General features: G+C 32.4%; 1 protein-coding gene across 11 annotated transcripts in view; it reads right to left on the reverse strand.

The window, feature by feature from the left end:
- Positions 1 to 26,228, reverse strand: part of DENND1B (DENN domain containing 1B) — a 265,783-nt gene that overhangs the window by 133,438 nt on the left and 106,117 nt on the right. For 10 of the 11 annotated variants that reach the window (XM_078078238.1, XM_078078240.1, XM_078078234.1 and 7 more), the window contains 3 exons: positions 17,645 to 17,714; positions 6,518 to 6,598; positions 2,137 to 2,190 (listed from right to left, as the gene is read on the reverse strand). In XM_078078238.1, coding sequence (XP_077934364.1) covers positions 2,137 to 2,190; positions 6,518 to 6,598; positions 17,645 to 17,714 — 205 coding nt within the window. Of the gene's footprint in view, positions 1 to 2,136; positions 2,191 to 3,402; positions 3,463 to 6,517; positions 6,599 to 17,644; positions 17,715 to 26,228 lie in introns of all 11 variants that reach the window. The other variant, XM_078078242.1, reaches the window with a different exon arrangement.

Consider the following 26,228-nt stretch of genomic DNA (forward strand, 5'->3'; position numbering starts at 1 on the left):
GTTAACTGTTTTTAAAAAAAAAAAAATTCCTGATAATTCTTATATACACTGAAATTTGAGAACTGCTGTTCCAGAAAATACATTTAGGTCTGTTTATGTTTGCCAATCACTCAGCAGGTAACATCACTGTCTGATAGTATGTACTATGTACAAGGCACACAAAGGTTGAGATGGATTCATAAAGCAGATCTTTGGTCCTTTATTAAGGAAAACCTGTTTTTTATATCCCATGTCAGACCTATTCTATGCTCCTATAACCAAATAAATTTTGGTGTTAGCCTAGTTAATTTCCTTGATTTAAGACTTTATATTATTTCCCCCACGTAAGATCAAAATTGGCAGAAGCTACATTAACTTTGACTTTTAGAACTTCTCCTTCTTATTTTTAACTTTCTGTACTCAAACTTAAGCATGCCAGAAAGTTACAAAGTAATGAAGAGACTGAATAAGATATGATAATAAAATGAAACTGTAGTATTAAATAGACTATGACCTAGGAGGTAAAAACTTTTAGTTGGGCAAGAAACCAAGAAATCCAATAAATAGTTTCTTTGGTTTCCAGAAGGCAGAAATTTTACCAGGACAAACTGGAAATGGCAGGGCATATAACAGAATCTGTAATCAGTGAGTGATGCTGAATTTAGTAGGGAGAAATCCATGTGCTGTTTTCTGTATTTGAGGCCTACCTCACCTTCAAAGTCAGCTCTTCATATAGATTACTTTATGGCATTCAACCTTAGTATTTTCCCTACAGTCTCAAAGAAAAATAATTTCTAGATGGAGAAATAATTCTCAACACAGAATGCTGTGTTGATAACCTATTTCAGGCCCACATTAAAAACAGCTTCATCTAGTCTTTTCATAGGAGTTATCTGGACTCACCTGTACTAAAAATACCACTAGACAGTCTTGGTTTGACATTGGAAAATTTACAATTGTCTCCCCAGACTTCATTCACTCATAACCCATGTACTTTTGGAAACCAAACACTTAGGTTTGAAAACATTCTGGGAAGAACAAACAGTAGAGTTCTGAAAAAAATAATAAATATTTCTGGAAATTTATTTTTTTTCCTGTTGATGTTTCATTAACTTTTTATTGAATTATTCCTACTGATTCATTATATCTTTCCAAGAGAAATTGAAAAAAAGTATATAAGAGAAAATTTCCTTTTCATACAGCAACGAAAAGCCTATTTGTCACGTCCACTTTCCATGTAAATTTTTCTACAGAATATTAATTTATAATAACTATTAAAACACTGAAACTATTTCTAGTATGGCTACAATTAGGACTCTAAATAAAATGCAAACTTTAGTAATTTTTATAATTTCTTGCAGTACCCCTCAAGCCCTATAAAATATATGTCACTTAAATTAAAATCAAGAAGTCAAGTACAGGACATTAAGATTTTCATACGGTTATACAAGTAATCTAAAATGCTACGGTCAGTTCACTTAAGTAACTATGTGTGTGAAAATGCTACAGTCAGTTCACTAAAGTAACTATGTGTGTTCTATAGAATAGAACACAGTCACTCAAATTCCCTAAACATTGCCAGTATTTTATCCCCTACCAAGTAGAGTCGTCTGAGATATTTCCTCTATCTGATCCAAGGGAGCTCAGGACCTACTATACATATATATATATATATATTGATCCTACTGAACTACCTCAAGTGGTAGAAACAGTTTTTCTCATAAAATTTTCCTTACCTACAACCAGATATTAAGAAGGGAATAAAGTAGCAGACACATCAAGAAGAAAAAGAGATATTCCTATTTCTTATTTCTAACAAAACAGATAATTACAATGTATTCTATTTCTCTATACAGAAATCTTTAGGCATTGAGACCAAAATAAATAAAATTCATAATATTAGAAGCATATATATATAAATATAAAAATATAAAAAACAGGGGCGCCTGGGTGGCTCAGTCGTTAGGTGTCTGCCTTTGGCTCAGGTCATGATCCCAGGGTCCTGGGATCGAGCCCCACATCGGGCTCCCTGCTAGGCGGGAAGCCTGCTTCTCCCTCTCCCACTTCCCCTGCTTGTGTTCCCTCTCTTGCTGTGTCTCTCTCTGTCAAATATATAAATAAAATCTTTTTAAAAAATATAGAAAACAGAAAACTTACACTCTCAGGTATTGTTGGGAGTCCAGTTACATCTGGGGCAATGAAGTAGGAATGCTAATAAATAGAAATAAATCACATAAGAAAAGCAGAATTAAAATTTGGTAGCAGTATGTGTAATCTGGAAGAAAATAAGAAAAGATATATCAACTAAATTAATAAATGCCAAGGATTAACATTAGGTTTCTGAATTTGAGCGATCCTTAAATAACATGGCAGGTTTATATGATACTGAACAATAACTTTCTCAGACAAAGAGTTAAGTGTTGGTTAAAAATATTCAATTTTAAAACTGAAATAAGAATCCTAGAAAAAGTTTATTAAGACAAAAAAGTATATTAGTTAAAAAAATATATATATACATATAAACACATTTAGGGAGACTGGAAAATAATGAGGTTTGCTTACCCAAGAATATATCAAAATCTATTAAGATTCCCGAGTTTCTATAGTAAGTCACAACAAAATTCTCTGGTACATATCAGCTACTATATTATTTAGAAAGCAGCAATAGGACATAATTTTTAAATATTTAAAACTTTTTGAAAAATGTAATGATCTCAAAATATGACCCTCAGACACCCACTAAACAAATAGTAATTAGCTTCTATAATATTCAAAGCAATACAACAGTTCATAGATCTATTTACATAAAAAGTATATTGTGTATGTCTTCATATTCCCCATAATGTTCCCAAATTTTACCACCCAGAATCAGCACAACTAAATCACCAGAATTGTTTTATTTTCTGTTCATATTAATCTCCAAAATTATTTTCCTATCTTAATCACATAAGGACATATTTAATACTCTTATAATTGAAGACTGGAAAAGAAACATTCTAGCCAATACTGGGCACAGTTAACTAGTCAGAACAGGCTAGTTAGTACAGTCATAATGTAAAATTTTCCAGGGTAGAAGAACAATATGAGATAAATCACAAGGAGACCTTGTGACAAAAAATGTGACAGAAATCTCATGTTGTGAATGCATGTTAACATTACTACTACTGACAATGGAGAATATGCATAGATTTGGTCTCTATTAGCTACTTTATTTGGAGGAGCTTTTAATTGTACTGTATTTCATAAAACTAGGCTCTAAAAGATAGTATAAACAGAAAATATACTCCAAATGATTAATTTTCTTAAAAGAATCAAATTAACCATTTCCCAAAGGACTGGAATGAATCTTTAAACAGAGTGAAAGAAGTAATTATTTTCTGAATTTAATAGTGATTTTTAGAATCCAATGTCCTTTTAACTCACCGGTACTAGGAAGGGCTGATCTTTCAGAACTTGCTCACTGGCAATAAATATCTCTTGGTTCTTATAATATATGAGAGAAAAAAATGAATATTTTACTTTCATGGGGGGAAGTTTACACAATTTGCTGGGTATTTGAGACAAACCCATGTAGCCACATTATCCACTGAAAGTAACATTAATTATAAATGCTATTTTAAATGCTGTTTTGCTAATTTTATGCTAGAAAAATCTCAAAGTATTTCCATTCTCAACAGAGAGTAGAAAATGCTGTGGATATTTAATGATTTTGAAATGTGCTTTCAAAATAAGCATTTACATTAAATATTAACTCTTTTATACAATCTCTCTGATATTCTCGTGGTTTCAATGTCAAGCCTTGAAAAATTCATGTGTTGGAGCATTCACAAAATATGATATTGTAAGAGAATACAGTAGTTTCCCAAGGCTTCTCACATTTTTCTATCGGAAATTGTGCAAACAAAATTTTCTTTCCACTTTGTGGGAGAACAAAAATTCCCAGGATGATCAATCTTAATTGGGCATCATAAAACTAAAACCTCAACAAGTAGCTGAAGACAAATGCTTTTGGATCCCAACTCTGCCAGTCTTGAACAGCACAGCACTTTAGTTAAAAGTTGTTGCTGAAATCAAATGAAATTACTAAATGGATTTTACACAAATTTAAGACAATATTTTATCAACCAGCTGAATCTGCCAATTCTTTTGATACTGTGTTGAGAAAAGGTTTACAAGATTTGAAAGCTGCCATAGACACTGGCTCAAAGGCTTACAAGAAGGCTTAAATTATAGAAATGACTGTCACATGTAGAATAGAACGCAGTCACTCAAATTCCCTAAACAAGATTATTTCAGCTACGGTACAAAATATCTTGTCCATATGAAATAAAATTTCAATTCACTAACAACTAATATTAGGATAGCTTTTCATAGTATATCTAGATATATCTATCATTTCACATAATTCCCCAACTTTCTCAAAAATGGACTCACTCAATTTCTCAAATGAAGAAAAAGAATCATCAAAAGATACTAACTTTTTTGGTTAATATCACACATTTAGTGACTGTGACTTAAACCAGTATTTTCTATTCTTATATATTAAGAGGTCTAATAGTTATTGATTTATGATTCTTACTAATAAAGGTGAAGTGTTTCAATATCCAGTACTTTTGAAATGTATTTTTGTGAGATATTTATTTACTCCAGAACAAATGGTACTCCAATTTAAAGCCAGCATACTTTTAAAAATCTCTCATTGATGCTCTAGAATAGCTACCTCTATTATCTTAGCACCTATATTTCCTTCACCCTTTAACAAAGTATTAGAGTCATCTTATATATACAACTCCTTCAAAGAATGACACTTATTTTTGATAATCTGGAGCTTTTCTTTGTTCTTAATATTTTTCCTTTGCCTTTCTACTTCATTCCACTAACCATTAACCTGGCATTCCTTTGGGTTTCTCCTTAACTGTTCCTTCTTTAATTCTTTCACTGGATCTGCTTTCTTCTTCTATACAGTTTATTTGGGCAATTAGATGTTGGCCTCTGCTTTATTCTCTCTATATTCTGTCCTTTAAATAACTCAAGTATTCCTACAACTATTTCTGCAGATGACTACTAGATCTGGGTTAAAAATTCCAGGTTATCCTTAGCTTTCCAGTCTACAATCTCCAAATGACTATTAAATATTTCCACTTTGGCAGTGTGCAACAAAAGAGGGTGCAGACATAAAGGTGCGGAGATCACAGGGACAAAAGAACATTTATGCTGTTAATGACACAGGAAAGTTTCACAAAGGTGGGAAGTGAGCTAGTTCTAGACTAAAGATGGATTGAATACAAAGAGGCTTTAGTAAAAAAGGAAGGTGTACAAGTGAGAAAGCACGATGTTCATTCAAGAAGATGAACAGAACAATGTGACCAGAGTAGGAAATCAATTAAGGAAAAAAAAAGTGAGACATTAAAATGAAAAGGTAGACTGAAGCTAAGTAGTGTGTGGTCATGAAAGCCTGGTGGAAAGTCTGGACAAATTTTATAGAAAATGGGGAGCTTTTAGGTTTCAGCAAGAAACTTTACATAGTTTAAGGAAGTTTAATCTGACAGACTTTTGTAAAAGGATTAGAAAGAGAGACTCTAAAGTAAGAACTATTTAAAGTGCTAGGCATCTGAACCAGGTTGCTGACAGTAAAAATAGAAAGAACAGAATAACGTCAGAGAAGACTATTAAGCAAAATTACAGGAAAAATTTAGGCAAGAAGAAAGTTATTACCAAACAAAGAATATAAGGAAAATAACAATTTCTTTATTGGGCAAAAAAGCAAAAGACCTATGAATACGATTACATACACTTCAATTTACTTTTTCTTTCAATTTCTCTTGCATCATTACATATATATTTTTCCTTATAAGTTGTACCATTTACCATTATATTGGAAGAACTAAAATGAATATAAATAAATTTTACCATTTTTTTGGTATGCTGAATATTAATGAAAATATCCACATTTGTGATCATTAACTTTGAACATTTACAGAATCTCCCAAAATACTAATGTGCTCATTAAAAGTTTCAGCAGTAAGTAATCTACACCACCACAGGCTTACTGTCTGACAAACTTCAATCATATTTTCAGTGTTTGGTGTTTATAAGAGAGGATGGATTGCAGTGTGGAAAAAGAAGAAAATTTTCACTCACAATTTTTATCGTATGGTTAGTTATATGCTATACTTTCAATTCTTATTTATGTACTGTTTTCATTTTATGAGGGGTATTGTGTGTGTGTACGTGTGTGTGTATTTCCTTATTATGGATAGAGTTCACCACCTGAAAATCAATATTCCTCACAAAATATTCTCACATATTTGGTTACTTCTAGTGTAAAATTAAAAAAATCTGTGATTTAAGAACTACAAAAATATACATCTAATATATGTTATGATAGTTGAAGCATGGCAAAAAGTCCCAATATCATTATACCCTAATGTTCTTACGAGCACGGACGTTTCCCTGGTGGCAGAGTTTCTTGAAGGTGCATGTGTTCTTAAATGAGAAAGTGCTACGACAAAACATCAATTAAAAGCTGAATACTTACCACACTCAAACTGACAGGAGTGTTTGCCTTTGGTACTGGGTGGCTATAGAGTGATTTGAGAGTTTCATTCAAATCATTTTCCTAGAGTAAAATTAAAAAGTACATTTTATAAATGAATTATATACTAAGCATTATAATTAAAACTACTTGATAAATCATGCACTGTGCCTTTTCATATTAGACATGTTTTACACAACTGATTTCCACAAAAATGTTTCAAATAACTGAAATTGAAATATTTAAAGTTATTAATTATGGAAAAGATAATCAAGTACCTTTATCCAGAAAGCATAATAGCAATATTTCTATTTAGTTTAAATCTGTATTTGGCAAAACTTCATTACTATAAAATACACTGATGCTATCTATAAAGGAAATCACTTAAATCATTATATCCAAGAACAATGGGATTGAATAAAAATAACAATACAACTTTTTATCAGATCACTGAATGCTTCCATTTTCCATTTTAATTTTAAAATCTTAAACCTAATTTTTAAGGAATAGATACAATTTAGTATGATCGCTGTACTAAGATACAATGTACAGGTTATTCTAAATAGTTCTTTTCTAAACAGCTTTCAGTCACTACTTGACCCACAATAAATGGGATTAAATAAAATATATAACACATCCACTTCCTAGGATATGTATAATAATAATGTACCTTGATGCACACCACTTTTTCTAAATTATGCATATAAACCCAGTAATAAATATATGAAGGCAGCTTTTTATATACATGATTTTTATATTCTCTTAAAATGTTTAGGTGGGGACAATATATCAAAAGAAATGGCAATTGCTCAATAAAGGCAATAATTAATTTTAAGGAATTTGGATATGAGACACATAACTTCGCACAATTTGTCTTATAAATTAACTAACAAACCTTAATAATTCCAATTTCTATAAGTGTCTGCGAAGTGTGCACTCAAAACTGGTTATTTGGAATTCTCTTTAGAATGACTTAAAAGAAAAGACTATAGAATTTATCTCTTGACCATTTAAGCAATGAAATATAGCCACAGAATATTCTGGATGATATTAATGCTCTGTCTATACAAAATTCCTATGGCTACATAAGGTTTCTTAAAGTCTAGCTTTTAAAACTTCTTTATACTTGCCTGATGTTGATCAGGTAAGGATAACTTCAATTATAAAATCTAAATATCAATCTATATAGCCTGTGGCACTGGATTAAAAATAAAAAGAAAAAATATTACAATTATAGATTTACTTCTGGTTATTTAATTAATACTGTGAACCTACAATATATTTTCCTCTAATTAGGAACATAAATGTAGTCTCTCTTATTCCCTTTTCAGAAAACTAAAATTATAAGGATTTGCTCACAGTATTTTCTTTTATATAACCCAGCATTATTGATGGTCTCAGAGAAAATGACATATTATAGATATATAAGCATTAATTTAACAATAAGAGTTTCTAAAAGTATTCAAAATTTGGATGACTAATAGAATTAATGCTAGTTCCACATGTATACTCCCAAAAACAAAGAACAAGAAATAATCACAAAGTAGAATTCTGGTTTTAAGTTCCCATTGCTATAATTAAATACTTTTATTTCCAGTTATTTTCCTAGGAAAATGACTGTATAGCTTCAACATAAAACTGTTCAAGTGTAAAATGACCTAATGAATATTTCACAGAATTAAGTACATCAAGTGTAGAGGGGGAAATATTTACACAAACACACACAAAAACACCTGAACTTTTGACAAACACCAAAACCTTGCTATTATAATAATAAAATTTGATTGTCAAATTAGGAGATTGCTCACAAGAAGTGTAAAAGGAGTATCTTAATTCAATAATAATACATTTAAATTCTATTTAATAAAAAGTATCTGGAGTAGTATGTGTGCTGAATTCAGGTTTTGTTTTGTTTTTTAAAGATATTTACTTTGAATCTCAAAAGATGAGTGTTCTATCAGTAATCATGAGTGAGTGACATAATCTTGAAAGACAACTATGTAGGGTTATGTTCTGGAAAATTTGAGTGGTTCAAAATAATTGAATAGTACATTATGTGTAGGAAAGAAGAAGCAGATTAGCCAGGAAAGAATATCAGAAACCAGATCATGGAGCTTCTTATATGTCAGGCTGCATACAAGTTTAGATTTTATTCTAAGAGAAGAAAAGGAAGCTATGAGAGGACTGTAAGCAGTGGAATGATATAATCAGGTTTCAGAAAGAACATTCTTAAAGATCAAAATATAGTGGTACTTATAGCTATGAGTATGTATGAAATGCCCATAAATGTATAGAAAGAAGAGAAAACTAAGAATATAAAATAAGAACATCAAAGTTTTAGGTATAGATAGGAGAAAAGATCACAGAAAGACTTAGTATACAGCTAGAAACAAAGAAAAAACAATGTCAGGCCAATCCAGAAAAATACAATCTCAAGAGTAATAAAGTATCAAATGAAAAAAAAATTTTTTAAGAATTTATTTATTTATTTATTTTAGAGAGAGAGAACATGTGCAAGCAGGGGGAGTGGCAAAGGGGAAGGAGAGGGAGGAGGGGAAAGAATCTCAAGCACACTCCTCACTGAGCATGAAGTCCAACATGGGGCTCAATCTCAAGACCCGGAGATCATGACCTAAGCTGAAACCATGAGTCGACACTTAACCAACTGAGCCACCCAGGTGCACCTTGAATGAGAATTTAAAAAGATAACAAAAGGATGGAAAATATACCCTGAATTTAAAAATTAGAAAATCACAGGTAATCATTAAAAATTTTTTAGAAACTTTTATTTGAATTAAATTATATCAAATAGCACAGCTCATATCTTAGTAAATTAGTTCTTGTAAAAAACATCAAACGATAATTAAGGGGAAAATTTTACAAATATCATCCTAGAGAAGTTGATTAATTCAAAAGCACACTTCAGCATTTTCATTTTTATTTTTAAGAAAAAAAAAAGATAAAAACCTAAATGTAAGAGCTAAAACTAAAATTCTTAGAAGAAAACATACGGGAAAAGCATCATGACATTGAATTTGTAATTTCTTGACATTACACTGAAAGCATAAGCAACAAAAGAAAAAATACATAATTGGACTTCATGAAAATTAGAAACTTTTGTGGATCAAAGGACACAATCAACAAAGTAAAAAGGCAACCTATGGAATTGAAGAAAATATCTACAAATCATATATCTAATAAGGGATTAATATCTGAATATATAAAGAACTCCTGCTACTCAACAACAAAACATGCTTAAAAATGGGCAAAGAACTTCAACAGGTATTTTTCCAAATAAGAAAATTAAATGACCAATAAGCACATGGATACACTCTATATCACAATTCATTAAAGAAATACACATCAAAACCACAGTGATATACCACTTCATACCCATTAGAATGGCTATAATAAAAACAAAACAAGGAGGCATTTCAAGAGGGCAGAATAAGTCCTGATTTCACCTCCTCCTATGGACACAGCAAATCTACAGCTACATATGAAATAATTCCCTCAGAAAAATACCTGAAAACTAGCTAAATAGCTCCTGCACAACAAAGTATAAAAGAACCACATTGAGAAATGTAGAAGAGAGAGAGATATGGTCTCATCCAAAATCCCATCCACCATGTGGTGACCAACAATCAGGAGGGATCTCAAGGAGTTTCTCCCTGATAAGCAAGGGGCTTGTGACACAAACCAGGCACCTCAACTCTTCAGACCTGCACCAGAGAGATGAGCTCCCCAAATGTCTGGATTTGAAAACCAACAGGGCTTACATCGAGAGAACAAAGAGTTGTAGGGAATAGAGCTTCTACTCTACTCTTAAAGAACTCATGCAGACCCACCTGCCTCAGGACCAAGCACAAAAGCAGCAGTATGAAGAGCACCTGGACCTACATGAAGGAGACTCATTTGCTAATCTTAAAGCATCTGCCAGAGGAGGAGGAGCTTATTTAAACTCTCTCCAGATTAGAGGTGCTGGTGGGTGTCATTTCTGCTTTCTCCCTCTACCTTTCTAGTGGTGGGGACATCCTGGCCCTGTACCATCCCTGCAGCCCCACCAGAGCCAGCAGGAATTCACAGCCTACACAGGGGATGCCCCTTGAACACCTGGCTCTGGTGGCCAGGGAGAATTATGTTTCTGGGCCCCACAGGTCTGAAATAATAGAAGAGAAAGTTATTGGCAGGCTACCACCCCCAGGGCACTACAAACAGCAGAAGGAAACACAGTCTTCCTATTTACTTATCCTGGAGCTTCTACTGAGGGGCACACTTTAGGATTACCACACATCTAGAGGCTATCAATGTACTCTCAGTGAACATAGGCCAGGGGATATCATCTTTGCACTCTTCCTTGGCCTTGCTGCAGCTCACCAGTACCTCCCTGAAAGGAGTTCATACACTTGTGTGAAGCCACACTCTTTGCCACTGTCACCGAGAGTATGCCTCCAGACTGTTCTGAAGATCAGCAGTCTTTCTGACTACTGTCCTGCAAAACTATTCACATACCTTTAAAGCTGCTGCCTGAAACTAGGGGCTGATAGATCCCTCCCTCTGGAACATTCAGAGAATGTGGCACTATCTCAACAACTAGGAGCTATCAATAATAAATCAGGCTGCTTAGACAATCACAAAGGTTCAAGAGACAACTAAGAGCTAGGGAAGGGTTGTATGATAAGGTTCATCCACACAAGGTCATTCTTTCAAGAATGAGAGAGACAGCTATTTCATCTAATGCATAGAATAGAAAGCCAACCAAAATGAGGAAACAGAAATTTATATTCCAAATGAAAGAACAAGATAAAGCTCCAGAAAAAAAAAACCTACAAGAAGTGGAGATGAGTAATTTACCTGATAAAGAGCTCAAAGTAATGGTTACTCACTGAAATTAGGAGAACAGTGGATGAACACAGCAAGAATTTCAAAAAGAGAAAATATAAGAAAGTACCAAATAGAAGTCACAGAACAATAACTAAACTGAAAAATACACTAGAGAGGTTCAACAGCAGACCATAATCAGTGATCTGGAAGACAGGGCAGTGGAACTCACCCAAACAAATCAGCAAAACAAAAAAAATAATTTTAAAAAGTAAAGATAGCTTAAAGGACCTGTGGACAATATCAAGCAGAATAACATCTATATTATAGGGGACAGAAAACTTATTTGAAACTTATTTGAAAAAATAATAGCTGAAAACGTCCCTAACCTGGGAAAGAAAACACATATCCAGACCCAGGAAGCCCAGAGACTTCCAAACAAGATGAACCTAAAAAGATGCATACCAAGAAACATAATTAAACTATCAAAATTTAGAGAATCTGAAAAGCAGCAAGAGAAAAACAACTTGTTACAAAGGAACCCCCATAATGCTATCAGCAGATTTCTCAGCAGAAACTTTGCAGGCCAGAAGAAAATGGCATGACACATTCAAAGGGCTGGGGAAAAACAAACTTCCAACCAAGAACACTTTACCTGGCAAGTTTTCACTCAAGTTAGAAGTAGAGATAAAGACAAACAAAAGCTAAAGGAATTCAACACCACTAACTTGGCCCTACAAAAAATATTAAAGAGATTTCTCTAAGCTGAAAAGAAAGGGTATAATTATTAAGAAAACGGATGAGAGTAAAAATCTCATTGGTAAATACACTGTGAAGGTAGTAGATTAAACACTTATAAAACTAGTATGAAGATTAAAAGGCAACAGTAGTGAAAATAACTATAACCACAATAATTAGTTAAGGGATATATAAAATAAAAAGATTTAAAACTGACATCAAAAGCATAAAATATGGGGGCACCAGGGTGGCTCAGTTGGCTAAATGTCTGACTCTTGATTTTGGCTCAGGTCATAATCTCAGAGTCAAGAGATCAAGCCCTGCGTCAGGCTTCATGTGCACTGAGTGTGGAGCCTGCTTACGATTCTCTTTCTCTCTGCCCCTCCCCACATGCATTCTCTCTCTCTCACTAAAAAAATCAAAACTAAAACATGTTTTTATGGGGAGGCAGGTAAAAATTTAGTTTTAAAATGCATTCAAACTTAAGTTGCTATCAACTTAAAATACGTATATGTATATAAGCTGTTATATGTAAGCCTCATCGTAACCACAAAGTAAAACCCTATAGTAGATTCACAAAAGAAAATGAAAAAGGAATCGAAGTATACAGCAATATAAATCCATCAAATCAACAAGGAAGAAAGCAAGAGAAGACCAAAACAGAGAAGAACTACAGAACAGCCAGAAAACAAACAAAATGGCAATAATTACATAAGTATATATAATTACTTTAAATGTAAATGGAATAAATTCTCCAATCAAGAAGTACAAAGTGGCTAAATAATTAAAGAAAAAAAAACTAGGCTTATCTGTATGCTGCCTACAAGAGACTCACATCATATGTAATAACACACACAGACTGGAAGTGAAGGAATGGAAAAAGATATTTCATGAAAAAAGGAAACCAAAAGAAAGTGCGGTAGCTATACTTAGACAAAATAGGCTTTGAAACAAAGAATATAATAAAAGACAAAGATGGGCATTACATAATGACAAAGGGGTCAATCCAGCAAGAAGATATAAGATTTGTAAAGAGAGAAATTGACAGCAGTACAATAATAGCAGGAGACATTAATACCCCAGTTACATCAAAGAATAGATCAGCCAAACAGGAAATCAATAAGGAAACACTGGCCTTAAGAGACACATTAGATCAGACGGGCTATATATATATAAAGAACATTATATCCCCAAAGAGCAGAATACACATTCTTTTCAAGTGTACATGAAACAATCTCCAGGATATTTCATATGTTAGGCTACAAAACACGTCTCAATATATTCAAGAAAACCACATCAAACATCTATTCCAACCAAAATGGTACAAAACTAGATGTCAATTACAAGAAGAAAACTGGAAAAATCACAAATATATGGAGATTAAACAACATACTACTGAACGACCAATGGTTCAATGAAGAAATAAAAAAAAGAAATTAAAAAAATACCTTGAAACAAATGAAAATACAACACACCAAAATCTACAGGATGTAGCAAAATAGTTTTAAAGTTTATAGTGATATAAACCTACCACATGAAACATGAAATATATCAAGTATACAAACTAACTTTGCACCTAAAAAAACCTAAGAAAACAACAAATGAAGCCCCAACTTAGTAGAAGGGAGGAAATAATAAACATCAGAGCACATATAAATGAAATAGGGACTAAAAAAGTGATAGAAAAGATCAGTGAAACTAAGAGTTGGTTCTTTAAAAATAGAAACAAAATTGACAAACTTTAGCTAGACTTACAAGGAAAAAAAGAAAGCGTTCTCAAATAAATAAAATCAAAAATAAAAGAAGATACAACTTACACCTAAGGAATATATAAATGATCATAAGAGATTACTTAAAACAATTTTATGCCAACAAATTCAACAACTTAGAAGGAATCGATAAATTCCTATAAATTTACAGTCTTCCAAGACTGAATCATGAAGAAGTAGAAAATCTAAATAGACTGATTACTAGTAAGAAGACTGAGTAATCAAAAACTCCAACAAACAAAAGTCCAAGACCAGATGGTTACTCATGTGAATTATACCAAACATTCAAAGAAGATTTAATATCAATCCTCCTTGAACTCTCCAAATAACTGAAAAGGAGGGAATGCTCCCAAACTCATTTTATGAGGTCAATATTACCCTGATACCAACACCAAGCAAAAACAACACAAAAAAGAAAATTACAAGCCAATATCCCTGATAAACAGAGATGCAAAAATCCTCAACAAAATATAAGCAAATCAAATTCAACAGTACATTAAGAGGACGATCCACCATAATCATTTGGGATTTATTCTAGGGATGCAAGGATGGTTTAACATCTGCAAATCAATCAATGTGATATACCACATTGACAAAATGAAAGATAAAAATCATATGATCATCTCAATAGATGCAGAAAAAGCATCTGACAAAATTCAACAACCATTTATGACAAAAACTTTCAACAAAGTGGGTATAGACAGAATGTACCTCAATATAATGAAGGCCATATATGACAAGTCCACAGCTAATATCATACCAACAGTAAAAAGCTGAAAGTTTTCCTTTAAGATCAGGACTAAGACAAGTATGCCCACTCTCACCACTTTTATTCAAAATAGTATTCAAAGTACTAGCTAGAACAAGTAGGCAGGAAAAAGAAATAAGAGACATTCAAGTTGGAAAGGAAGAAGTAAAACTGTCACTATTTGTAGATGACATGATTTTCTATATAGAGAGAAAACCCTATAGATGCCACCAAAAAAAAAACCTGTTAGAACTAATAAACAAATTTAGCAAAGCTGCAGGATACAAAATCAATATATAAAAATATGTTGTGTTTCTATACTAACAGTGAACTATCAGAAAGAGAAATCAAGAAAACAATCCCATTTATAATTGCATCAAAAGAATAAAATACCTAGGAAAAATTTTAACCAAGAAGGTTTAAGACCTATACATTAAAAACTATAAGACATTGATGAAAGAAATTGAATAAGACACTATAAATGGAAAGATAATCTGGTCTTGTGGATTAAAAGACCACGTTAAAATATCCATTTTACCCATTTTATCTACAGATTCAATATAGTCCCTATCAATGTTCTAATGTCATTTTTCACAGAATTAGAACAAATAATTCAAAAATTTGTATGGAACACAAAAGATCCCATATAGCCAAAGGAATCTTGAGAAAGAACAACAAAGCTAAAGGCATCATGCTCCTGATTTCAAACTATATTACCAAGATACAGTAATCAAAACAGTATGCTACTGGCAAAAAAACCAGACAAAAATCAATGGGAAGGAACAGAGAGCCACACATACATGGTCATTAATTTATCACAAAGGAGGCAAGAATATGGAAAAAGGACATTCTCTTTAATAAATGGTGTTGGGAAAACTGGACAGTCATATGCAAAAGAATGAAATTAGACCACTATCTTGTACCACACATAAAAATGAACCCAAAATTGGTTAAAGACATGAATATAAGAGCAGAAACTATAAAACTCCTAAAAGAAAACATATGCAGTAAGCTCCTTGACATGGGTCTTGGAGATAATTTTTGGAACTGACTTCAGAGTCAATGGCAACAAAAGCAAAAAAAAAAAAGAAAAAAGAAAGTAAGAAAATGAGACTACATCAAACTAAAAAGCACAGTAAAAGAAACCATCACAAAAATTAAAAGGTAATATACTGAATAGAAGATATTTGCAAATCATGCATCCAATAAGGGTTTAATATCCAAAATACATAAAGAACTCATACAACTCAATAACAAAAAAATAAGCAATGATTTAAAAATGGGCTGAAGATTTGAATAGACATCTTTCCAAAGAACACATACAAATTGCCAATAGGCACATGAAAAGATGCTCAACATCATTAATCATTAGGGAAGTGCAAATCAAAAGCACAATGAGTTATCACCTTACACCTATCATAATGGTTACTGCAAAAAGGACAAGAAATAACAAGTATAGGCAAGGATGAGAAAAGGATGTGTACCCTTGTGCACTACGGCTAAAAATGTAAACTGGTGCGGCCACTACAGAAAACCGTTTGGAGGTTCCTCAAAAAACCAAAACTAGAACTGCTATGTGATCCAGCAACTCCATCTCTGGATATTTATCTGAAGAACAAAAGAACACTAATTTGAAAATATACATGCACCTCTATGTCCAGTGAGGCATGATTTACAATAGCCAAGAAATGGAAACAACTTAAGTGTCCATCAATGGATGAATGGATAAAGAGGTAGTGTACACACACACACACACACACACACACACACACACACACACAGTGGAATACTATTCAGCCATTAAAAATGAACAAAATCTCTCCATTTGTGACAACATAATTGGACCCTGAGGGCACTTATGCTAAGTGAAATAAGTCAGAGCAAGACAAACACCATATGATTTGACTTACATGTGGAATCTAAAAAACAAAGCAAACAGACAAAATAAAACAAAACAAAGTAAAACTCATAGATACAGAGAACAGATTAGATTGATGGTTGTTGGAGTGGAAAAAGTTGGGGGATGGGTGAAATGGGTGAAGGCATCAAGAGGTACAAACTTCCACCTACAACATAAATAAGTGAAGGGCATATAATGTACAGCATGGTGACTATAGTCAATAATATTGTTGCAAATTTGAAAGATACTAAGAAAGTAAATCTTAAAAGTTCCCATTTCACACACACACAAAATCTGTAACTTTGTATAGCTGGTAATGACAGATGCTAACTAGAGTTACTGTAATAATATTTCACAATGTACACAAATGTCAAATTATTATGCTGTACACCTGAAATTAATATACTGTATGTAAATAATACTTCAATAAAACAAAAACAAAACAGAAAATAGCAGGTGTTGGGGAGGATGTAGGGAAATTGGAACCTTGTGTGTTGCTGCTGGGAAAGTAAAATGGTGACACGATGTGAAAAATATTATGGCAGTCCTCTAAAAAATTAAACACAGAATTACCATATTATTCAGCAATTCCACTTCTGGGTATATACTCAAAAGAACTGAATACAGAGACTCAAACAGATATTTGTACACCCATGTTCCTAACAGCACTGTCCACAACAGCCAAAAGGTAGAAGCAGCCCAATTGTTCATCTATAGATGAACAGATCAATAAAATGTGGTGAGCACATACAATGAAATTTTATTCAGCCTTAAAAAAGAAAGAAATTCTAACACCTGCTACAACATGGATGAACCCAGAAAATGTGCTAAGGGAAATAAGCTAGTCACAGAAGAACAAGTATTATATGATTCTACTTACATGAGGTACACAGTCAAATTCATGCAGGCCAAAAATACAATGATTGTTGCCAGGGACTCAGGGGAGGAGAAAGGAAAGTTGTTCAGTGGGGCACAGAGTTTCAGTTTGGGAAGACAGAAAAGTTCTAGAGATGATCATGCTGATGGTGGCACAGAACAACGTGAATGTGCTTAATGACACAGAGCTGTACACTTCAGGATAGTTAAAATGGTAAACTTTATGTTATGTGTATTTTACAACATTAGAAAAAATTGGGGAAAAAAACATAGCTTACCAGTTCCTTAGCCAAGTAATCTGCCAGAGTATTAAGAAGCTTGTAATATACTTCAAACCATGGCAGGTAACTGTAAAAACAAAAAACAAAAACAACAACAACAAAAAAAAACCTTTAAAAAATGTATATGTATATATTATTTAGAGTCAAGAAAAGAGATGACAAACATTAAATCTGTATTATTTCAAACTTAATCCTGGATGGCAGAGAAGAACTATACCCATGTTCTCCTTACTGTTACAGTAAAATTTTACATATTATTTATTACTAGTTTTCACAACATAATGATGACCCAAAGTTCTATTATAAAAGTTATGCACTACACACTTCTGTTTTGTCTGCAGTAAAATTATTTAATCCTATATCATGGTATGCATGGTATGAATGTACCAAAAGCACTCATAGAATGAAAGCTAACCACTGTAATAAAATATAACACAAAATAAAAACTAATTTTAAAAAGCTTTTAAAATAAAGATACAATCTTGTTATTAATGATTACTGAAGTGAGTATATAATACAATAGAATTATGTGCCTAATTATTCAATTATTTTGAAACTGATGTTCAAGTAGGATGATAAATTTCAAAGTAAACATCAATATAAATAACAGAAAGCCTATTTAAATATTGTAAAAATATATATAACTGAAAATTCATTTTGATTTATTTTACTAGATACAAATATAACTAATTTTTATGAAAGCAAAATACTAAGTCTAAAATTCAATTATACCCCAAAAATCCATACTCTTTATTAACAAATTAAGGTATCAGTATATTTAAAATCTATCCAAAGGTTTAATTGTTTATTAAAATGTATGCTTTTCACATAGAAGTATAGTAAACCACAAAAACACCAGTGTAGTTAAGTATCAACAAATATTCATTTTTTTTCTAAGAATTACAACAGGTTACTTTCTAAGAGAAAACAGTGTAATGCTTTTACTACATAACTGTATTTTGACAAGAGTAAATGTATATAACAGATTTAAAATTTAAAAATCAATGAATAGAGCTTAGAAAAACAACATTCTATCTGCATTTTTTCACATAATGTCTGATTTATTAATGGCTATGAAAGATGCTTTTTGATTCAAGAGTAACCTAAAGTCACAACAGAAGAACAGTTGGGTAAAGCACAGTATCTGTATTCAGCAGAATTGTTACAGAGTTCTTTAAAATAATAATTATAAATACTAAGTAATGATATAAAAGATTCCTGTGATATTTTAAAATATCTACTAACTTCTGGTTAAATCTAGCATATCAAAGACATCCATTTATCTCTATGCCCTTTGGAAATAGCACTAAAATGACAGTAAATGAATAAAAAGGGTATAAATTAATAAGGACAAGAGAAATGAAGAAAAAAGCAATAGAGAGCAACACAGGTGAATGGTTTCATAGAGATGAAAAGGAAACAAAGAATGATAACTGACTTAGCAAAAGATAGAACACCAAAACCTAGGTGCCAATAGAAGGGAAAATGACCAGTAGCCAGTATATTTGCATACACCCTCCCCCCCCCCCCCCCCAAGGATCTGGAAACACTGATCTGGGAATCTCTCAAAGAAAAAAAAAAAAAACCCCTCAGAGGTCCTACTTTCTTGGAATGAAATCCACCACTGCACATAAAAAGTTTCTAATTCAGTTTAGTGCCTCTATCTTAAATATAAATGAAGAGTCCAACCACCAGATATTTGAGAAAATATATATACATGAATACAAACATAAAAGGAACTCCAAATAAACACAGACAATACAAGCAACAGATGAGAACTCTACAAAGTTATCATTAATATTCTTGGGAACTGAATAAAGAACAGGATACTATTAAATAAAATGAAATCTGAAAAAAAAAGGTGAAAAATATTTTAGACAAGAAAGAACTTTTAGACATTCAAAATATAAAAGTTGAAAAAAATTAAAATTGATAGAAAGATTAGAAACTAAATCAAGAATATCTCCTAGCAACTAGAATAAAGAGATAAACCAATGGACAATAGGAGAATAAATATTAAAATACCAGGCATCAATCTCAACAATTATGTAGCTGACTAACAGTAGTTCCAAAAAGAAAGAAAAGAGGGAAAATGGGAATGAAAATTTCTTTTTAAAAGTTACTGGAAAAATTCCCAGAACTTTAGATATGAATGTCCACATTGAGAGTGCCACTGGGTGAACTATAAAATAAATGAATATCACAGTGAAATTCCAGTATAGGGGACAGAAAAGCACCTAAGAATTTCCAAAGAGAAAAAACAGGTAACATACAAAGGCATTAAGTTCAAAATGCCACTGAACCTCTCAACAGCAATCCCAGAAAGTGAGAAGATTATGCCTTCAAAATGCAGAGGTTAAATCCTTTTGCCCAGAGAAAATACCAATCAAGTATGGAGCTAGATTAACAACATTTTCAGTCATGCTAGGACTCAAAACTTTACCACTTTTGTACTATTTTGGGGAAACTACTAAAGGATGGCTTTGACAAAATGAGAGAGTGAACACTATAATAGGAGACAAATCTAATCCCATGGAAGAACAATTAAATCTAAGAATAAATTGTACAAAGGCTTAAAGAGCAACCAGTCTACAGCCTAATACTAACTAACCAGAAGTTAGTACTGGTATTCTCAACTTTCATATTTAAATGATTCAACTCTTTAACTCTAGTGCTTAGATAGCTATTCTACTATATACCTCTCACAAAAAAAAGAAAAAGATTACTAATACTATTTTTAAATTTTCAACTCAATACCATGCCAATTACCATATCTTATTTTCTACACTCATTATAACTCAATGAAATAATTTCCATGGAGAATGTCCTTCTACTAAGACACACTACAGTTCATTGGACAGAGTGCCATTTCTTTCATTTGCAAGCATTTCATATTCATATTTCAACTTTTAATGGCCTGAAGAAAGTGTTATTTCAGGAAAATTTCAGTATGTCATGTAGTTCAGATCTGTATGTTCACATAAGATGAGATCTAATCTATTCAAGGAGCATGCTGGTCTATTTCTGTCTTGCTCTCAAGAATTTCTAGATAAAGCAAAATTTATTGATTTTAAATGGTTGCATGTCTACCTGTTAATCCCTACATTGTCATTTCCATCTTACTCAAATAATGCGAAGCCTTTTTAACCTTAATTCTTCTTTCTTGGACCACTATAAAAATAAAAATTATAATAAACACCTCATAATTATCTCATAAGTTATTACTAAGTGAGATGATCTTTTTCTACACAAAATACCTTAACACTCTTTTTGTCTTTTTTTAAGTTTTTATTTTAATTCCAGTTAGTTAACATACAGTGTTATATTAGCTTCAGGTGTACAATACAGTAAATCAAGAGTTCCATACATCACCCAGTACTCATCACAAGTACACTCCTTAATCCGCATTACAATTTAATCCAACCCCCAACCACCCTCCCCTCTGGTAACATCAGATTGTTCTCTGTAATTAAGAGTCTATTTCTTGCTTTGTGTTTTTCTCCCTCTCTCTCTCTTATTTTTTTCCCTTTACTGTTTGCTTTGTTTCTTAAATTCCACATATGAGTGAAATCATATGATATTTGTCTTTGGCTTATTTCACTTAGCATTATACTCTCTAGCTCCATCCATGTCGTTGCAAATGGCAAGAGTTCAGACTTTTTTATAGCTGAATAATATTCCATTATATATACCACATCTTTATCCATTCATCTATCGATGGACACTTGGGCTGCTTCCATATCCTGGCTATTAGAAAAATTGCTGCTATAAACATAGAAGTGTGTGTATCCCTTTGAATCAGTGTTCTGGTATTCTTTGGATAAATACCCAGTAGTGTGACTGCTGGATCATGGAGTAGTTCTATTTTTAACTTTTTGAGGAATCCCCATACTATTCTCCACAGTGGTGCACCAGTTTGCATTCCCACCAACAGCACAAATACTCTTTTTGGTGTTCTGGTTTTCTCATCTTTACATTATTAGTTTTCATTAGTTATCTTCCCCTCTCAATTTTCTTTCAAATTGTGAGGATTAACTGAAACAATTTTTATAAAAGCTAACTTATATAAATACAATTTATCTGTAAGATTATTTAACTGTTTTTGAAAATAAAACAGATTGAATTAAATAATTAATATACAGGTCACTTCTCAAAATTTAATAGTTCTTATTTGTGCAAAATGTTTTGTTATCTATATAATTACTGCTATTTTTTGTAATCTTCAAGAATACCAACTCTGGGGGCGCCTGGGTGGCTCAGTCGTTAAGCGTCTGCCTTCGGCTCAGGTCATGATCCCAGGGTCCTGGGATCGAGCCCCGCATCGGGCTCCCTGCTCGGCGGGAAGCCTGCTTCTCCCTCTCCCACTCCCCCTGCTTGTGCTCCCTCTCTCGCTGTGTCTCTCTCTGTCAAATAAATAAATAAAATCTTTAAAAAAAAAAAAAAAAAAAAAAAAAAGAATACCAACTCTGGCTGAATTTCATCCTGGTACCAGGCTATGTTTGTTCTTGATTCAAGATATGCTAGATTTTGTTCTCATAGTCATTTTCTTAATCATCAAATTCAACACTCAACTCTATTATGTTTATAGCACTGCTAGACACTGTGATGTTTTATAACTACCTCTAATATGATTTCATCTATAAATCAGACTAACATTATTTTTTATTTGTTTATTGAGAGAGAGAGAATGATAGAGAGAGAGCATGAGAGGGGGAAGAGTCACAGGGAGAAGCAGACTCCCTGCTGAGCAGGGAGCTTGATGTGGGACTCAATCCCGGGACTCCAGGATCATGACCCGAGCCGAAGGCAGTCGCTTAACCAACTGAGCTACCCAGGTGCCCAGACTAACATTATTTTTTTAAAAACTACGGCAACAAAGTTTACACTTGGCATATTTCTCATAGTCATCTCTAAGGCTCCATGATGCTCTGTTATTTCTATTTGGGCAATGTGACTCACTAGTCAATTCTATGTCCATCTAGGGAGTACAGAGCAAAATCTAAGAATAAGACTCTATATGTTAAGATAATTGGAAGAATAGGGAATAAAACTTCTTAAGCACTAACTATGTGTATGAAAACATGCTAGGTACTTTGTATGTATTATCTCATTTAATTATTAAAATAATGCCATAATGTATAATTGACTAAAGTAAAACAACTTATCCAGGGTCACAAAGCTGCCAGATGGCAAGCCTGGATTAGAACTCTGGTCAATCTGACTGAGCAATATTTGCTCAGGGGTCCACTGTAAATGGCCCATTACCCAATGCAGCCATGCAGTTCTATAATATCCAGTCTTTGAATAAACATGTCCAATGACCATTTTCAGGCAGCTAAATAAACTATGACAAAATATATTCTGGTTTAATCTTAAATCAGTCTACTTATAATTTCTATCCACTGAAGCAAATTCTATCTTCCAAAATTTGTTTATCTAACTAATGTTCAGAGCATTATCTTTATGCCTTTTAAATTATATTTTGCTCATATGGGCAAATTTTTCAGCAGATAAAGATCTGTTTAATTCTTTCATCTAATGTATTGGTAATTCCTTCCAACTGTAGATTTTAGTACTGCTTCTATATTCATCACTGTGGATAAAAGGACATGGCCTGAATATGGTACAAGATCCCTCCCAAAAATCATGTCTATTTACCAAAAATCTAAGTATGACACTTTAACCACTAAGAGGACTCATAACTTCATTATCTATTGTCTAGCCAATATTTTTCTCTCTATATAATTTGTTTATGAGAGGAAGCAGAACAGATTCAAATTTCTACAACACTGCCTGACACACCAGTGTCATAAAGAACTGACTTTAGTTACACACAACATGTACTTTGTGAACATGTACTGATTCTTGGTGATAACAGCTCCTTCTGAAGACTACATATCATTCACATTTCTTAACAAACCATCACATATCAAAGTGGAGCTATTCTATAACCTAGTTGTGCTCCTAGAAATGTCAGGGAAGCTGGGACATTTTCTGTTGCTAATAAACAATAGCATCTAGAGTAGAGTGTGCAAACTGGCTACTTGCAGACTATCTCTAGCCCATGGGCATATTTTGTTTAGTCAACACCCCCTTGTTTAATTGAATAAGTTGCCAACTTCTAAATCTGAGATAATTCACTTAAAAATCCGGATTTTTTGCTCCTCTTAAAAATCAAAAGAACTGGCAATACTGGTCACACATTTTTCACTCTGTAACAAGTACCTAGAGCTGAGTAATGGCTTCTGTCTTTGGATATGGCACGTCCTACCTGGATCACCACACTAACCCCAACTTCTAATTGTCAGACCTATATATCTCATTTGAATCCCTTCCTGGTCCCTGTAAGTAACTGAATTCACAATCTTTGACATGGAGGAACTACTCAACAGGAAGTCCTGCTCATTCTTTTATATGACAAAGAAAATGGTTTGGAGTATACAAGTAGTCAATAATTCAAATATTTTAACAAGATTCCATTGTAAACTTTAAAGACAAAATGTGTGGCAAAAATAACATATATATTATAAATGTTATAGATTTATAAAACATTATAAATTATATAAGCTTACCTCGCTGGGTAAGAAATGTTATTCTCATGTTTTTATTTTTGTGGCTTTTTAGATAATTTTCAAACAATATATGTTCAAAGCTATTTCTAACTAACATATAAGCCCTTAAACTGATTAATTATCAATAAGTTAAAATTTTTTTTCACTAAATTTTATAGACCCCAAGACAGTCAAAATTTGTCTTCTTACAACCAACCACAAAAATCCTAGAAAGGTAAAAAAATGTACTCAACATACTCTAATGACTTAATTTATTTTACCTGAATCTTATAAAACTGAACATGTCATTTCTTTAACAAAGAATAACTGTGACCCTTATAGTCTTGCAAACATATATAAATGTAAAACATTAAGACCAATTGTTTTTTAAAAAGGCAAGAGATTCTTCAAAGTTTAATTATAAGACTATTTTCTTAATTTTTTGTAAAGACATAAGGCAAAACAGAGTACATACAAAGTCATGAATCCACTTTGTGGCAGTAAGAAGACCTCCCCCACACTTGTGCTTCCACTATAGAGCTGATAAAACTTTTACATTCAAAAGTCAAAGGTTAAATAAAGGAAAGGAAATGTTTTTTGTCAAATAGTCAAGTAACCACTAACAGTCTAAGTGATCAGCAGGAACCTTAACTTATAGTAATCAAATAAAACTAAGGAAACTGCCTTTCCGTAGAAAAACGTCTAATGTCTAGAGGCTGTTTTTCTGTCTGGAAAATTGACACAAAATGTGTAAAATTGAAACATTCTGCTTCTAAGGGATTTGCCCAAAGGAAGAGTGTGAAAGCTTCAAGTTTGGTATGAGTTAAAGGGGGGGGGGGGGGGGGAGGAGCAGGAGGGGACTACAAAGGCCCTAAACATCAATCTGTCTTTCTTATTAGGGTATTTCATTTTGAACCCTTCACAACAATTTTATAGTTCTAAAATTATGTTAATCAAATTAGGAAAAAAAGTTACTTCTTGCATTTTTGTTAGCCTGTGAAAGCAATTCTAAATACAAACAATGGCAAGATTTAAATTAGTAATATCTCAGAATATTTTTGAAATCCTGTTAAACTAGGATAGACAAGTCATGGAAGAAGCTGAAGCATACAACCATGGCTGAAAATTCAAAATTACACCTCAACTTTTGTACCTGATTTTACCTTGTATTAAAAATTTTAACCATCCTTAAATGTATCTCATTTTCATTATGACTATCTTTAAAGACCTGAAATATTTGAAACTGTTCAATATCAACAAAACTCAAGAGACATTTATATTTTTCATTTTAAACTTAGCTCATTAAAATACAAATACTAGAATGTAATATGAATGAAAAGATTTTTTTTTTTGTTAAGATACATTCAATCATGGTAGAAAAAAATTAAAGTCTTTAGCAGGATATTATAAAGACAACAGGAGAAATACTAGTTTCTATCTAAGAATCTTAAATCATTTAATGAGAATGATCCCTATATAACCAATCCGGTATTATCTCACAATAGAATACCTAAGAATATTGTATGTTTCAATATAAATGCACTAATTTTGCATATGATACAGCTTCATGGACAAGGTATTAAGATTTTTCATATTCAAAAGACATAATATATTCCAGGTAAAGATATAAGTAACTAATTTTAAAAACCATAATCAGAAAGGAAATCATCTTTGTGCTAAATCTCAACTTTCAAGGAATTAGAAAAGTGAAATGACCAACTATCAGATTGAGCATGTTCAAAAACTCTCAGCACTTACAGGGGATTCTATGAAAGCCATAGCAGTTTTTCCAATTTATAAACTGCTTTACATGCATTCATTCATTTAGAAATTGTAACTAAAGACTACAGTTAATTATTTAGTTTGCTATCCAATAGAGAGATTTTTAAATGTGTCTCAACAAGTCTTATAGAAATGATGAGAGTGAAATAACAAAATTTAAGTAACAGTTATGTGTTACAAGTCCTTTATTTTCTTTTTTAAACTTCTCTAGATCTAGATTTTCCTGAGTAAAACATATTACTTTTGTT

Source organism: Halichoerus grypus, chromosome 7 (assembly GCF_964656455.1).
Source record: "Halichoerus grypus chromosome 7, mHalGry1.hap1.1, whole genome shotgun sequence".
Lineage (NCBI taxonomy): Eukaryota > Metazoa > Chordata > Mammalia > Carnivora > Phocidae > Halichoerus > Halichoerus grypus.